At 41.7% G+C, this 15,216-nt stretch overlaps 1 protein-coding gene and 1 long non-coding RNA gene across 2 annotated transcripts in view; one reads left to right on the top strand and one right to left on the bottom strand.

Annotated features, from left to right (window-relative positions):
- Positions 1–15,216, bottom strand: part of plch2a (phospholipase C, eta 2a) — a 56,950-nt gene that overhangs the window by 3,402 nt on the left and 38,332 nt on the right. Inside the window, exons 10-21 of the mRNA XM_015015482.1 lie at positions 14,194–14,349; positions 13,239–13,337; positions 12,936–13,036; positions 12,587–12,675; positions 12,081–12,263; positions 11,804–11,911; positions 11,555–11,679; positions 10,529–10,613; positions 9,891–10,037; positions 8,586–8,665; positions 3,991–5,255; positions 3,108–3,130 (exon numbers count right to left, since the gene is read on the bottom strand). Coding sequence (XP_014870968.1) covers positions 3,108–3,130; positions 3,991–5,255; positions 8,586–8,665; positions 9,891–10,037; positions 10,529–10,613; positions 11,555–11,679; positions 11,804–11,911; positions 12,081–12,263; positions 12,587–12,675; positions 12,936–13,036; positions 13,239–13,337; positions 14,194–14,349 — 2,461 coding nt within the window. The remainder of the gene's footprint in view (positions 1–3,107; positions 3,131–3,990; positions 5,256–8,585; positions 8,666–9,890; positions 10,038–10,528; positions 10,614–11,554; positions 11,680–11,803; positions 11,912–12,080; positions 12,264–12,586; positions 12,676–12,935; positions 13,037–13,238; positions 13,338–14,193; positions 14,350–15,216) is intronic.
- Positions 1,840–3,431, top strand: LOC106935156 (uncharacterized). Its single transcript, XR_001421843.1, has 2 exons — positions 1,840–2,861; positions 3,086–3,431. It is a non-coding gene; the product is annotated as an uncharacterized LOC106935156 (long non-coding RNA).

Consider the following 15,216-nt stretch of genomic DNA (forward strand, 5'->3'; position numbering starts at 1 on the left):
TGAACCAGCAACGGCATTGAAAGAAGAAACAGAAAAAGCAGCAGACTGATTCTGCATTTCAGTTCAGAATCAATACTTAAGGCTGTAATCAGTGGGCTAAACAGGTGGATCTAAAACAAGCTAGCTGGTTTTTAATACACTACATTATCAAGCTTATTAGGTCATCCATCTTCACAAACCCTCTAACTTATCATTCATACAGAAACACACCTCTTGGGTCAGAAACTGATGTTACACTGATGTCCAAAAGGCCTCGCTCTGAGTTTCTGCACCAATTAATTACAAAGTTGTTCAGTCAGGTTGAGGTCAGGACTCTGTGCTGGTCAATCAAGCTTTTTCACACTGAGGATCTCAATTTGAGCAATGGTGTGTAGAACATAGAGTCAATAAGGCAATTCACCAAATGAAACAGATTCATTTCACATAGACTTTATATCTGGTAGTTTTCTTACGGTTAATGAAAACATGACATTTAAGGTTAGAATATTAAATCTGACCAATAATAATAACAATAATAACAATAATAAATATACACTAATATATTAATACAGAAATGTGAATTTAATGAAAAGTATACTGAATACCTGCTTAAAGGTTATGCATAAAAAGTCCTTCTAATCTGAACAAACAAGCCTCATCAGAACATATTCTAATTCCTTGAATCTGTCTACAGCTGTGTCTCCACAGTGAAGCATTTAGAGTTTCTCTCACTGGAAATCAGGAGTTCACACCTGTGTGTATTAACAGGTGTGAACTATAGTGTAATAAATAACACTATGCATCAGAAGATTGATTTATCGCTTTTCCCATTAGAAGCAGAATATATTTGTTCCAATGTTGCAGCAGTGTGTAATGTTTCAATTAAAGTGCAAAAAGTGCTACATTTACTGTTAACACACAAGCAATAATTCACAGGTGAAATAGTGATGAGATGTAAATGGATGATGCTGAGGAGAAACAAACCATTTGAATTTCTGCATTAGACTGCAATCTCTCTGCTGTTGTGAAATATAAAAACATACGTAACGTAACCCTAACCCTAAAGGATAGACTTATTTCTATCCTTTGGACAGCCCCCCACCCCCAAAAACAACCTAAAGTCAACTTGAGGAATAAACTCTCCATCTCATTTTTGTTCGACCAGTCAATGTACAAAGAAAAGCACAGAATAGAAACTTTAATGATTTAGTTTATTACTAAACTTTAGAAATGCAGAAAGAAACGATCACTTTCCAAAGGGTTTAACCAGATCACATGGCTAAAGCTAGCACAGCCCTGGATGCAGTCACTATGCTGATTTGAAAGGTTCAAGCTTCTATCAGACATTAATTTGAGCCACGATTCTGAAAAAGGACACAGTGTGGTCCATTTTCAGAAAATAAAATAAATGGGTGTAAATGCTGAAAACCTACAGAAATTCTGATTTTATTAACTTGTTTAAACTGTCTACATGTTAGCATATTGTTATGTTGAAGCTTGCCACAGAGGAAGAACTCTACACCCCCGTTGCCATTAAAGACCACCCAGTTACTGAAAAACACCCACTGTGAGCCCACCTCGCCACTTTTGTACACAAATCCATGGAGGGTATTTCCCGTTTTCTCCATCAATCTTCTGGGATAGTTTGATTGTCGTCATTCTTTAGGAAACATTCTTCTGTTTTTATTCTTGTTTAAGGCTTTTTTTTTTTTAACTCTCCCCCTACCCCCCAAAATAAACAATTAAATAAATCCCATCCCCAGGAGCAAAGGGAAGATGGAGAAAAGATGGTTGGTGTCAGAAAGGACAGTGAAGTGAAGGTGTTGCAGTACTGCTGGCATGCATGTAGTGAGTTTACCTGGCTCTGGTCATCCCCTCAATTCTGCACTAGGAACAGAGAAAGCGTGCAAAGAGGAACAGAGAGGAAAACAGGGAATTATCCAAACTGCAACGAGAAGGAGGAAGAGAAGCAGGCAAGCAGCAGCTTGTAGGACAGAACGCAACTCATCAGGACATGTTGCTCTCTAATATCATGATGTTCTACACAGAAACTGGGTCTGGAACAGGCTTACTATAGCATACATCTGCCAACATCATATGACTATGATCTACTCCAGCGCAGACAGAGTAAACACATTCTGCTTTCCCCAAAAGAGCCATTTGCATATAAAATATCTCCATCACATGATCTACCAGCAGGCAGAGGGGAAGAGGGGGAGCATCAGGGTGGAACAGCTGGGTCCAACCAGAACAGCAAAACAAGGAAATCCATCATGTGAGCAGGAGGTTTCTCATGGACGCAGAGGAAACATCAGAAACTTGTGACTCTGAGCTCAGCCCATCACACAGGAAACCTTCCAGGACTCCAGCTTAGTAGAACATGGATATACCATGAGGCTCAGGAACGTTACAATTAATGAACCGGGTCGGAATGATTAAAGTTCCAAAATATACAATCCAGAACCACTGTTATATTAAAACAACAAAAAATAAAGGTCTAGTGTGAATGTTTGAACTACTAGTCCACATTACTGATGCCTACTAACTTAAACCTACTAAGTAAAAATAAGTGTACATATATAGGCTGCATCGGTTTCTAAGATGCACGTGTCCATGTTGTAACATGAGGTATTTACACAGAAAATTTGATTCATTTTTTAACTTTTAATGAAATGAGTACATACTGGAAAAATACAGAAATATACCAGAGTCTACTAAACGTCTGCCTAATAAAAAAATATACAGTAGTACAGCAGGAAAAGTAACTAATAACCATCTTCATCTTCCTTCTCTCTCACTGTCACTTTCATTGAAGCATATTCTATCGCAAGCTTGTGCTGTCCTCTTCATCACACAGCAGCCCAGCCTTTCAAAACATGTTGGTAGAAAGCTGCATGGTGGCTGCACCGCCAGGCGAAAACAGCAGCTGCTTATATTCCGCAAAATGTGGTTAGCTGCTGTCATTTCAACTATTAACGTCATGTTTTGTTAGTTGTTTTTCTCTCTATAGAAGCTACAACCAGCCTGGCGTTCTGCTTGGCTGTAGTACTTTCCTGGGAGGTTTTACTTTTCTTTAAAACAGGAAGTCTTCCAGCCTGTTTGCCAGTGTAGTTGCCACTACTGACTACTTGTCATGATGGGAATGCTCAAGCTGAACACAGATGTTCAGTGGAGCTGAGATCAGGGTGGGCACCAGGCCATTTCACCCTCTCAGAGAATCTCATCTTGATTTATCTGATCTGAGACTGGCTCCAATAAGGACAGGCCTTGGAGATGCCGACCCACAGCATCACACTGCCTCCACCAAAACCTGCTTGGTATAGGCAGAAAGAATCTTATACCTGCAAACTCGATTCTGTTGCTTAACCCCTTTTTCCAAATGTGTAGAAATTTAAGCGAGAATAAAGCCTTTAACATACAAAATATATTTTCAAGAAACATTCTTAAAGTGGAAAAAAAAAAAAAAACTATTTTGCTTTTTGTGCCAAATTAATAGAATCCAAGTAAAAAACCTTCATGTCTAGTAAATCAACATAGTGCTACAGCTGCTCTGGTTTGTTCAGAACTTTAGAGTTCTGAATAAAATCTGAGCCGTCTAATCAATGGGTTCACAGACCTGAGAATTAAAGAGCTGCAGTTCTCTGCTGGCTGGTGAAACAGATGTCTGAGAGCTACGCTTTGACAACGACATCAAACTAATCCCAGTTTACAAAAAACTTACCACTGTTCTCATCTGTTGAGCAGGTTGGTAACATCAGGAAGGAGATATTTAGAGAAACAAACCGAGTTACTTATTAGAAGACTGTTTCAATAAAATATTTGACTCAACGAGTTTGGTAATAAAGAAAAACAGAGTACTATGACTACAACTACGCTGGATTCATGTTTACCGCCATTCTATCTGGGACACAATGGGTGAAAAGGTTTCTCACTACAGAGGACTACGGTTGGACCTACATCCACTACTAAACATCGACTCCAAGTCTATAATGGAAGCTCATCTACAGCTACCACCAGGTTGGCCTCAGGTTCATCTTACCAGCAAAAAACATGGGGGACTTATGGTGCAGCTCTTCCATTTTCTGGGTAAACAGGGCGTTCATCTCGCGCTGCAGGGTCCCTACCGCCCTCTTGCGGCTGTCGAGGACAGAGCGTGGAGGCAGCATGGGAGGCGACTCCAAGCTGCTCAGACTGTCACAGCTGCTGCTGTCGCTGAGCAACAGAGCTTCACTCACAGTCAGGGGTTTTAATGGAGTGGTTGATGAGCCACAGACGGACCCGTAGTTGGGGGGGGTGGTCTGCTGCCAGCATAGGCTGGTCCTGCAGTCTGGAGCCATGCAAGGTGCAGGTGTAACGGCGTTAGGGGAGCGCCTGCGTGGAACGCTGCAGGACCGGATGCTCCTGGGATGAGCTTGAGGATGAGGCCGGAAGTGTTGGGGACCGAGAGTCTGTCTGGCCTTTGACCTGGAGAACGGGGCGGTACATAGGACAGCCTGAGGAGGCCACTGAAACTGGGCTTCCATGCAGGAAGTGGCTTTGGACAGAGGCTGCTGTAAGTCAGGAGGGGCAGCTGCTGTCTTGGCAACTGCATCTTGTCGAGCTTGTCTCTTGTCTGGGTCTGAACGAACATTTCTCTCCTGTCTGTCCACGTCCGTCTTTCCAGACTTGCCTTTTTGTGTTTCCTCAACCTTTCGTTCGGCCTCTGGACTCTCCTTGGAGCCAATCACACAGGTGATGCAGTTGGAGGACATGCCCATCCTACCTGAGCTACTGAGAGCCACTCGAGCAAACACGCCTGGCTTCATGTCCAGCGGCTCGTGAAAGCGGAGATGGCTGGCCCGCTTTAGAGGCTCACTCATGGGTCGGCGCTGAGCAAAAGGTGAGCTCTTACCTTTGCTCTCCTCTGGGTGGAGAGCTCCGTTCGTGTCAGGACGGTCCCAGGAGCCCTTGGCTTGGCGGGGGTCCACCGATTCCCCGATGTGATGCTGTGGTGAAGGAGTGAACTGGTAGGATGTGGCTGCAGATGCCCTGTCTCTGTCCTCAGACTCCCGCTCCTCACTTGCCCCCTCCGAGCTATAATCTTTGGTGTCGATGGCGAGCTCAGGGAAGCCCTTCTTAACTTTGGGCTGGCCTCTGGTGGGGGCGCTGGCGGTGCGGCGCAGGAGGTGGGCACCGAACGGGTGCTTACGGCCGGGGTGCACAACAGCATGGCTGTCCAGGGAAGCCTGCTTTGGGTTTCTGTGAAACAGACCCTTTATACCACCGGCTGCTCTGGCCTGTGGAAGAAACAGGAAGTGGTGTAAAACACTGAATCAATCAGAGGCTGATGTTTCCACATGTGAAGGGACTCATCTGTGTTAGAAAAAAAAATACACAAACCATTTTGACACAGTAAGTATGCATGCACATATTATACACACACACACATTTACAGAAGAAGCATCTGTAAATGATCAACCATACAGCATTGTGCAAAAGTTTCAAATCATCCCACATACACCCCCCCCAAGCCATTTATCTGTTAAAGTAGTCTTCATCAGCAGTCTTTGACATGTAGAAACCTAAACATTTGAATGGAAAACCGTATCCTTGAAGGTAAAATATTCCGACTCTTACTATGATAACTTGATTATTGCACATCTGGATTAACTTTCCAGCTGGACATTGTCTGTTTGTAGAACACAAAGAACTTGGCTGGGAACTAGAAAATGCTTTAACATGCTACATGTTCAGGGCCAGTTCACACTGTCTGAACACTTAGACAGTTAGACAATGATGGTAATGCTTGAGAAACTCAGGAGATGAAGATTACAACTGAGCAGAGCAAACAAAAAGGAGTGTTAGTGGGATCAGGTAGAAGGTGTCTTTCTGGCACATGGAAGAGCAGGTTGATAACAATCTAATAAACATTAGTTGGAATTAGATTCCAAAAAGAAACCGCTGTAGATCAAGGCTTTGCAACAGAGGAAGAGCACTGAACTCTGCTTTCCCTTTCTTCAGCACAAAATATCTCAAGATGAATGAAAAAAAAATGGCAGAGGACATTTCCCTTTCTTTTTCTTAATACACAGATCAAAGTGTCTGACAACATTACACAAGAAGTATAAGAATAATAAAAAATGTTTGTGTAGAAATGCACCTACAGTGTGTTAAAAAGGTATTTGTTCCCTGACAGATTTCCACACTGATGATTCGTTAGTTCATTTTTCCTAATGAACTAATTGTAATAACAGACCCAGAGGAAATTCGAAAAGGGCATTAAGGGAAAAAATCATGCGAATTACCGTGACCCTAAATCTAATATCTGCATCAAGCATTTAAAAAATGTAGAACTACAAGTTAAGTAAGTAGAAGTTAGAAACTAGAAATATGTATCTTCTCCATCGTAGACACATTTTGTTCCTCCTTTCTTTGCATATTGTTTTCATTTAGCCACAGACGGTTTTCCATCATGGTGTTTCATGCAACCACAAGTCATGCAACATCATCTGAAATGGATCACCATTGTTCCAATACTGTATACTCCAATAATACAGAACAGCTTTTGCTGTGATTGTTCCAAAGTCCTGCTAATGGTTTGTCAATGCTATCCAGACTGAAATAAGTCAAAGACTGTTTCAGGTGTTCTTAAATGTTTTGATGAGGATGTGATGCGTTTCTTTTTTTTAGATCTTTCGGCCTACTTTGTGTAATTCAAATGATTTCTTGATCCTACTGGTCTGGTAGTGATCAGGTCTGGGGCAGTGAAATTGAACTCGGCATTAAGCAAAAAGTGGTTGATCATTCAAAAACTGCATTTTGTATCGACTCATATTATCATTTCTGCTCTGCCGACTTGTTCATACATTTGCCGCGGTGCGCCACTTACACAACTATCTAGAATAAAGGTTCGGGTATATATGGAATATTCAACAATACTGATGCTAACAATTTATATAGTACACATTAGATTTAGTGGCAGTAATGAAACTAATTCTTTTCAACTTCCATGAGACAGATAGAGAACAGCTAGCTGCCACACTATTTTTACTTAGTAAAATAAAATTAAATAAAAAGATTAACCATGTAACAATTAACTATGTAATTCCTCTAACCCTCGTAAGAAGGGCTGTGTTTGTGTAATGGTGGTGTGAGCTTTGACAGTATTTGAATCTCCATCTATTGAAAGCTGCTGTGTTCACCGAGTGTCTGGAAAATACTAAAAAGGACCTTTTGATGCGTCATGATGCTGGTCCTGCCCGGTTTATTGGAGTTTGTTGTAAATTTCACCTTGATGTCAATTATTTTTTTCCCCAAACGATATAATATCAGGAGTGTAGTTGAGGACTGAAAGTGAAGACAGCCAAACAGATTTCTTGACATGGTATTTCTGATGTTGGATCTACTCGGGGGGGGGGGGGTAAATGAATGCAGCCAGTTCAAGGCTTCATAACTCATGTGCAGCATGAGTTGGCCTGAGTTCCTTATGCCAGAATATGGCTGATAAGTGTGTTGGGTGGTGGATTGTTAAGGTGGAGGTTGTGGCTCATGCAAGATGCCAACTGGAGCTCACTACACCTGAGATTTAAGTTGCAGCTTCAAGGCTCCTAAAACTGTCCTGCCATTAGAGTGTGGTAAGAGGCGGTTCCACTGAAATCAGAAACAGACACAGGAAGAGAGGGAAAAATCTGAGAGAGGATGAAAGAGGGGGGAAAAGAAGATGTGGGGTGGACCGAGACAGAAATCACAACAGGAAGCACACAGAGACAGCAGAGAAAAGGAAGTTCAAAGTGAGGACATTATGAAGAACAAAGCGGTCATTCACAGCATGGCTGGAGACACAGAGAGAATCCAGACAAACGAGACAAAAGAAATACAATGAAAAGCCAAATGGTGATCTAGTGCTGCTTTATATACTAATGTTAAACCTGACACTTTACTTAAAAAGTAATAAGAAATAAGTTACTGCTACAGGAAAATGTTATACCACCATATGTAAATAAAACATTTTCTATAAAAGTTACATACTGCAGGTTTGAAGTGTCTCTCGTTAAGGCGGAGAAGTGAGGCTCAGACATTCATGAGTAGAAATCGGATCTCCTCACACACATGAAAAGTTCACGTACTTGCAAACACCTACCAAAGTTTGACTTTTAGTATATCAGCATCCCAAGATTGTGACGGTCTCAGCAAATTTAGCAAACTAGTGTTGTTCTTCAGTCTACCAAGTTCATAGAGTGTTGAATTAAAAGCAAGAGGAGATCTTTTGCTCCCTGGAGACATTTCACCTCCTCTGAATGGCTTCTTTAAAGGCTGATGACAAGTTAAGATGCAAAACTCTTGGCCATTAATCAGAATGCATCCAATCACTCCACAGACCAATCTATAAACACTGAATAAAAACTGAAGCAGCAGAGTTTGCAAAACACGTTCTTTTAACCGTTCAACCTTTGGCTGTGCATTTCCTGAAACTCCAACAGACAGAATGGCCTGATTGGTTAGAGAATGTTCCCCAGAGCATTCTCTGCAAGTCAACCACTACTAGCACACAATCAGGTGTGAAAAGACCCAGGCCTGTGTCAAACATAGAATTAGAGAAGAGGATGGCCTCCTCAGGAAGTACCTACCTTACCGGTGATGTCATTCACAGCCACATGAACAAAAATGGAAGCTTCCTCCATACCTTCCAGGTAAACGTGGCGATAACCTGCACACAGATCCCAGCATCAGTAATTCTGAGGACATACACTTGTGTAGCATACTAACAAGCCATTTTTAGGAGATTAAGACGTCTTTGTGTGCGTTTGGTGAAAGACCTGGGGTGGCAGGGCAGGATGGAGGGTTGAAGTCAACCTACTGCCTTGAATCGGCAGATTTAGAACAGGGAGCGAGTGAGGTCCAGACTAAAACAAATAGTGGCTACCTCATTTCTAGCCATCAACACACTGAACAGATCACTAGACTTCAGCTAAGTGTTCTTTCTTCAGTAGCAGCTATTGAATACAATAAGAGCATAATGGTGTCCAAACACCAGCAATGCTTTAAATTTCAGGAGTATCCAGGCAATTATTTCATAGGCCATGCTCTACAGCAGCTCAGTTGAGGTCCGCTACATGAGTCATGTGGTTCTGGAATGCCAGCTTGGTTTTTGACAGCCCACATGTGCAAAATGTCATTGGCTTGATTTATGGTAGAATGAAGACAGGAAGAACAGAGAGGCTGCGATGTGCAGGTTTCCATTAATTATTTACATTGTCTACAATTTTCACCCATTTTATTTGCCCCAGTTTTACCTTATCATCATGTCAATGAGCAGAAACTGAATCATGCAGTAAAAAATTCTACGATTCATTTTAGACAGAAACTTAGTTTGGTTTAGTTGTTTTTATGTGTAAAATATCAGTTGTTTTGCCAAATTATTCTTATCGAGATTTTACACTTTGAAAATACAATCAAGTCTGAATAAAGTTCCTCTATAATTACTACATGATAATAACATACAAGTATAAGCTAGTTTTAGGGATAAACTTGACATTCTTACAAGTTAAAGCTGTGCAGTTTTTCTGCTTATATCTACAAAAGAACATTTTGTTTCATGAAAATGACCCTTCTCAGAGTACAGCACTAATAGGATCCAGTGTAATCTGCTTTGATATTTTTTTTTATTATATCAAAATAATGCTCCTTCTTAAATATAAAGCTGGTAATCAACAGAGCTGCTGTTTAAAATCATTTTCAGGGACTGGAAGTTTTGATACTGATCACTTCAGAGAAATAATAAACCAACCATCAGAACAGAAAAAAAAAGAAAGCACTATTTGCAGACAACTATTCATTTGTCTTTCAATTAGGTAATAGGTCAAAGAGAAACAGTTGGAACCTGGCTTTTAGAGATGTGATCTATCGATGTGGTCATCGTCTCCGATTCCTACCTGGCATCATGCTGTGGAAAGCGATGGTCCGCTGTCCGATGAAGTCTTGGCCGATGGGGTCATGATCCCACACAAGGAAACGCACAAGGGCCAGCTCCGGCATGTGAACCGTGAAGACCAGAGTCTCCTCCCACATCGGATTGAACCCTGGAAGAGCCAAGAGTGAGGTCACGGACCAGGTGAAGGTGGATATGGAGGAGGGCAAAGGAAAAGGTGGAGGCAAGTGGAGGAGGACAAGAAGAAAGATGCGAAAAATAAATGGAGATTGTGCAGAAAAAGAGAAAGAAGGGTGCAGGAGACGAACAGAAAGTGAGCTCTGTGCTCATTCATTATTCAGGATTTTGTGGGAGACAGAAACAGCAGACTGAGAGGTGCTGTCGCTGCACATTACGATGTGGTATTCAGTTCTACATCAGGAGCCAAACATGCAGTTCCAACACTGAAGGTGAGAGTCTGATTCAGCAGCAGCAGCACCACAAACATGCGCGGGTCAAAGCAGAGCACCTCTGTCCCCACACACACCGTCACACCAAACGAAATATTTATGCACTAATACAAGCATTAACTGGAGCACACAGAGTGACAGCATGCTAGGATGATCAGGTGGGTGGTAACTTATCAGTTAGCAAACAACTCACCGTTGTCATCCACCACTCTGGTCTGCTCTTTGCAGCAGTCCACTGGGAGGCCGATGATCTCCACCTCCACAAACGGATCGATAATCTGAAACAATGATGTCACAAAGCATTAAGGAGATAATAGAAAAACAACAAAACTCTCCTCAGTAAACCAGACCAACCAATGATATTATTAACACAGTTGCTAAGGAGACAGAATGTGCACGGGTGGACAGGTTTGACGTGCGACATCTGAAGGAAAGTAACTTTATCAATATCCTCTGGACAACATCTCTGTCTCTCTCTCTCTATTATAAATATATGCAATAAAAATGGCAATAAATTTGCACTTACAATAATAACACAAAAGCTAGCTAGCCAGGTGTAAGGGTATATGAGTAGTCAGTTAGGAGTAACCTGGACTCAAGACACAGAAAGTAAGGAAGATGTCTGCATGCCAAAGAACTGGTGGGGCGCCACTTAAACTTTTGCCTGACAGAAAAGTTTAAAAAGCTGTCATGACAAAACTTAAAATCCTGTCAGTCACGTATTTTATACCAACATACATTTATTGAAATTAATTCAAGATATTTTAAGTCCTTAACCTTAGATACATTAATGTATTAGTTTTTAAGGATGTGAGAGCACCTTAATAAGTCTGTATATAAACCTGTGGTTTATATACAGACTTAGCAAAAATAAACTACAACAGTATAACGGTAGTTCTCCACTGCAGCAATGACACTATGGACCTCACTATAATGCTTCCTCTGTTTGCTTTCAGCTGCTGCAGGTGACTCTAGAGCAACAGAGGAATCTACAGGATAAATACAAAGTGCTATACAAAGATGAGTGTGTTATCTGACTGATTGTCCAGTTTTCAGGGATATTGAGTGTCATTTGTGCCAATATACACAAATCACAGCAAACTCTGTGATTTTGCTGCGAGTTGTGTGTAATGCTGCCCTTTGGAGGTGACAGGGAGAAACAACCTCTACAGAGCAGTAGGAGGGGTGTGTGTCTTGTAAACAAAGGAATCAGGCCCACCTCTCCTCTGTCTCCCAGCATTGAATCTTTGGGTTTGGGCAGCTGTTGTCCACTGATTATCTTTAACACCAGCTGTTTCTTCATGCGGCCTGGCAGGGGGTCCTCCAGGTTCGGGTTAAAGGCACCTGAAGCCGGTGGGACAGATTTGTTCAAAAGAGAACTGATGAGCCCACTGTAGAGAAGTGGAAAGGCTACGGAGCACATGCAGGTAGAGAGTAAACTGTCTGAAGGAATATTTCCTGAACAAACCTTCACACATGCAGGCGGGTTTGAGGATGTAGCCACAGTTCCCGTTGCTGTAGAATTTAGCTCGGTTGAGCTGAAGGACCCGCCCCTCAGACTGGTAATTCAGAGCAACTGAAATCACAATAATGTAGAGTAAAATAATATATTAGATATTAGACTGAGGAGCAGAATAACTAGATAATGTCTTCAAGGCTGTGGAAGCAGCAGAAAGCAGATCTGAAAGTGTGGCGCTGTAAACTGAAAGTCCATATTCATCCAAAATGGCTGGCTGAGCTCTTACCGAGCTGGCAGCCGCTGCTCCAGAAAGGCTGGGGGTTGAAATTAGAGGAGTCCACCCGGTAGGAGGACGGGTAGATCCGGGACAGCTGGCGCTGGTTGAACTGGATGAAGGATCCAGCTTTCTGTTGCATCAGCTGATGGGCTTTGGTCTCGCTCAGAGACGACACCTGCCAGCTGCAGTTAGCTGCCACACAAAACAAACAGCTAATTCGCAGAGAACAGTGCAATTTGCATGGATTATGTAGTTTAGAGGCATGAATTGTAATCCACTTCGTTAGAGCTGAGTGGAGTAGTTTTGAACAGTCAGTATCTTTCCTACAATAAGACAGTCTAAGGTTTCAGTTTGGTGAATCAGAAAAAAATTTAGTTGTTGATAGTACAATGATCACTTAGTGAAGGTATTTGTACTGTCTACTCAGAACTAACCAACTACACTCCAGCTAAAAAAGCACAATAAATAAATCCAATTAAATCGTGTGCACAGCCTGATGATGATTTTACACTCACCTTGGGCTTCAATATCATACAGACCCACAGAGCAGGTGTACTTCACCAGATCAGACAGGGCTCTAGAGAGCTTCATGGTCTTCTTCTTTCTGTGGGGCCAATGAAAGGGTTAAAATATTAGAAATCCATACAGTAATTACATTAAAAAGAAGAGGAATTGATCAAAGTGCAACATTTACATTAACCAGAAAAGGTTGTTTCAGGGTTCACAGCTGTGACTTGCTGACTCAGCATGATCACATTTCTCTCGGAGGCCACAGGAGTTAAAACGGGTACAGTAAGAAAGGCCCTTGCTAGTCACCATCAGTGCGCACAGAGTACTGAAGGTGTGTGTTTCTGGGACACGTACTTGTTGTGGTGGGGTGGAGCTCGAGAAGCGCTGCTTGTGCTCTCCTGGTCCGTGTCTGTATCTTCGTAGCTCGACGTCTTCTTCAACTTTGACGACTTTTTCTGTGAAAACACTGAGCAGGTCACCTGACAGGCAGCATGGGAAACACAAACTCATTGAATTGTGTCCACACAAGCTCCATTTCAATTTAAAACTTAAATCTCCAAGAGTTTACAGGGAACTTATTTGTGTGAACAAACTACTTCCTTTATTGTCATTTCTAGACTGACTGAGGCGTTCGGAGGGCGAAACATCAGGGCCAACCTTGCGCTTGGAGAAGCTTCCGATGAAGGAGCGGCTGGAGCGCTTGGTACTGCTGGGGTTGGTCTCATCGGCTGTGTCTGTCCCCTCATCACTTTTACCCTTTAACCGGAGAAGAAAGTCATTTTCCTTCAAACAGGAATGGAGAAGTCGAGAAGGAACCAAAAGGGTTCTACCTATTCACATAGTCCAGGACTCTGTTCAGATCCTGGTTTCACAGACAGCATTACACAAATATGTAACTATGTAAGAACTCAAACTGCTTTAAACCTTTGGCTCAGACTTATTTTGTCTCAAATCTAAAAACATTAGGAGATTAGAACTTACATTAAGGACTTATTGCAAAAGTTTGGATAGCCTAAATATAAATAATGGTAACATTTAGAAAATACAAAAATACACTGTATAAAAGTCTTCTTTTTGCTCTGATCTGTAGATGAGTAATTTGCAAAAATTCAATGGTATCCACATAGAGATAATTAAAATAAAATAAAGATAATTCATCCAAAACCAGAGAACAGTATTGGTTTGCAGTGATTAGGAAGTGGGAGAGCCTTGTGGCAAAACTCGCTGCTCTCTGAAGAGCAATTGGTGCTTCACATGTCACCATAAAAATCTCCAACAACAGATAAAAGTCGCTAGATTTGTCGCTCGCCGCTTTCTTAAAATATGTCACGACAGGGGTACCAAGCAAGGGTACAAAGTTAGCAACAGTGTTTCTTTTGTCCTGACTGCAACTTGTTTCACACCACTCCTCCCAGTCTTGACCACACCCCTTAATGTCTCCTAAAAACTATTTTAGATCATTGTCATGAGTACATGCATAAATCAGCTGACTGTCACCACTCACCTGTGTTCTCCATAACAACAAGATGTCAGACATTGTGTCCTCAACATGACGATCCTGACTGAGTTAGTTGGGTAAATAACAAGCTTGTTCTTTATATTCTGTGTTTACCTTGATGTCACTCTTATCAAGGGTCTTCCCACTTGGTGGGAGGCCAGCGATGGTGAAGCTGTCCGGATCCTCCCGGTCTCGGATCTTGGACTCTTTCATCAGGTTGTCCAGTTTTTTCTTAGCCATGTTTTCCACCTGCTTCCTGTTAGCTGATGTCTGTAAGACAGAGCAACAGCTGAAGGTTAGATGGTGAATGGCATAACGCTCAGATTCAGTCTGTGAATGTTTCTTCTTGAACAGAGAACATCACATTCACACTGATGTGTCAAACAAATGTGTCTGCAGCTCTGGTAGAGTTATATAGAGGAGTTCAACAGATCGTCAGCCTCCAACAGTTCAAATGAAAGACATTCTCCTAAGCTGTTCAAGAGCAATGCTGTCTTCACAGACACAGGTTTAGTTTGAGTAGAATGCACATGCACAGTTCAGCCACAAGATGGCAGATGTGATCAATAACTCACAAAAGTCAGATCCACATGAAATTAAGTCGGAGGAATTATTTTTACTTTGAATGAATATTTCACTGCAGGATCATTTCATTGAAACGTTTGAAAGAATTGTTAGCTGAATGCTGCATTTTCTTCTTCCTATAATAAACAAAATGAATCCTAGAAAAAAAAAACTTCATCCATTAACTGAAAACGAAACAGCAGATCCTCAGGATAAACAGGATTATCTGTTCTGATGTGTTTAAAAACCGTAAACTATATTAATCGGCCTACTTTTTTTTTTTTTTTTTACTTTTCACATTGAAGTGCTAAATTTAAGCACTTCTGTAATGTCGCTGGAAAAAGATTAAAATCATTTCTCTTAAATAAATGTTGTTTCGGTCGGCTTCATGTGTCTAAATGGTTCCTTCTGAGGAGAGCTGAGGCAACATTCTGACGCCCAACAGCTTGAAGCTAAACAGGCAGGATGAGAGCGGATGGAGCATGACTGAGATGGCTAAAGATGAAGTCTTTGATACAATACCTTCCACTTTAAGGAGTTAGCACATGTTCAGGAAAAGAAGAGAGGAGAGCA

Source organism: Poecilia latipinna, unplaced genomic scaffold, assembly GCF_001443285.1.
Source record: "Poecilia latipinna isolate Pla-1442-1.1 unplaced genomic scaffold, P_latipinna-1.0 Scaffold1916, whole genome shotgun sequence".
NCBI classification, from domain to species: Eukaryota; Metazoa; Chordata; class Actinopteri; order Cyprinodontiformes; family Poeciliidae; genus Poecilia; species Poecilia latipinna.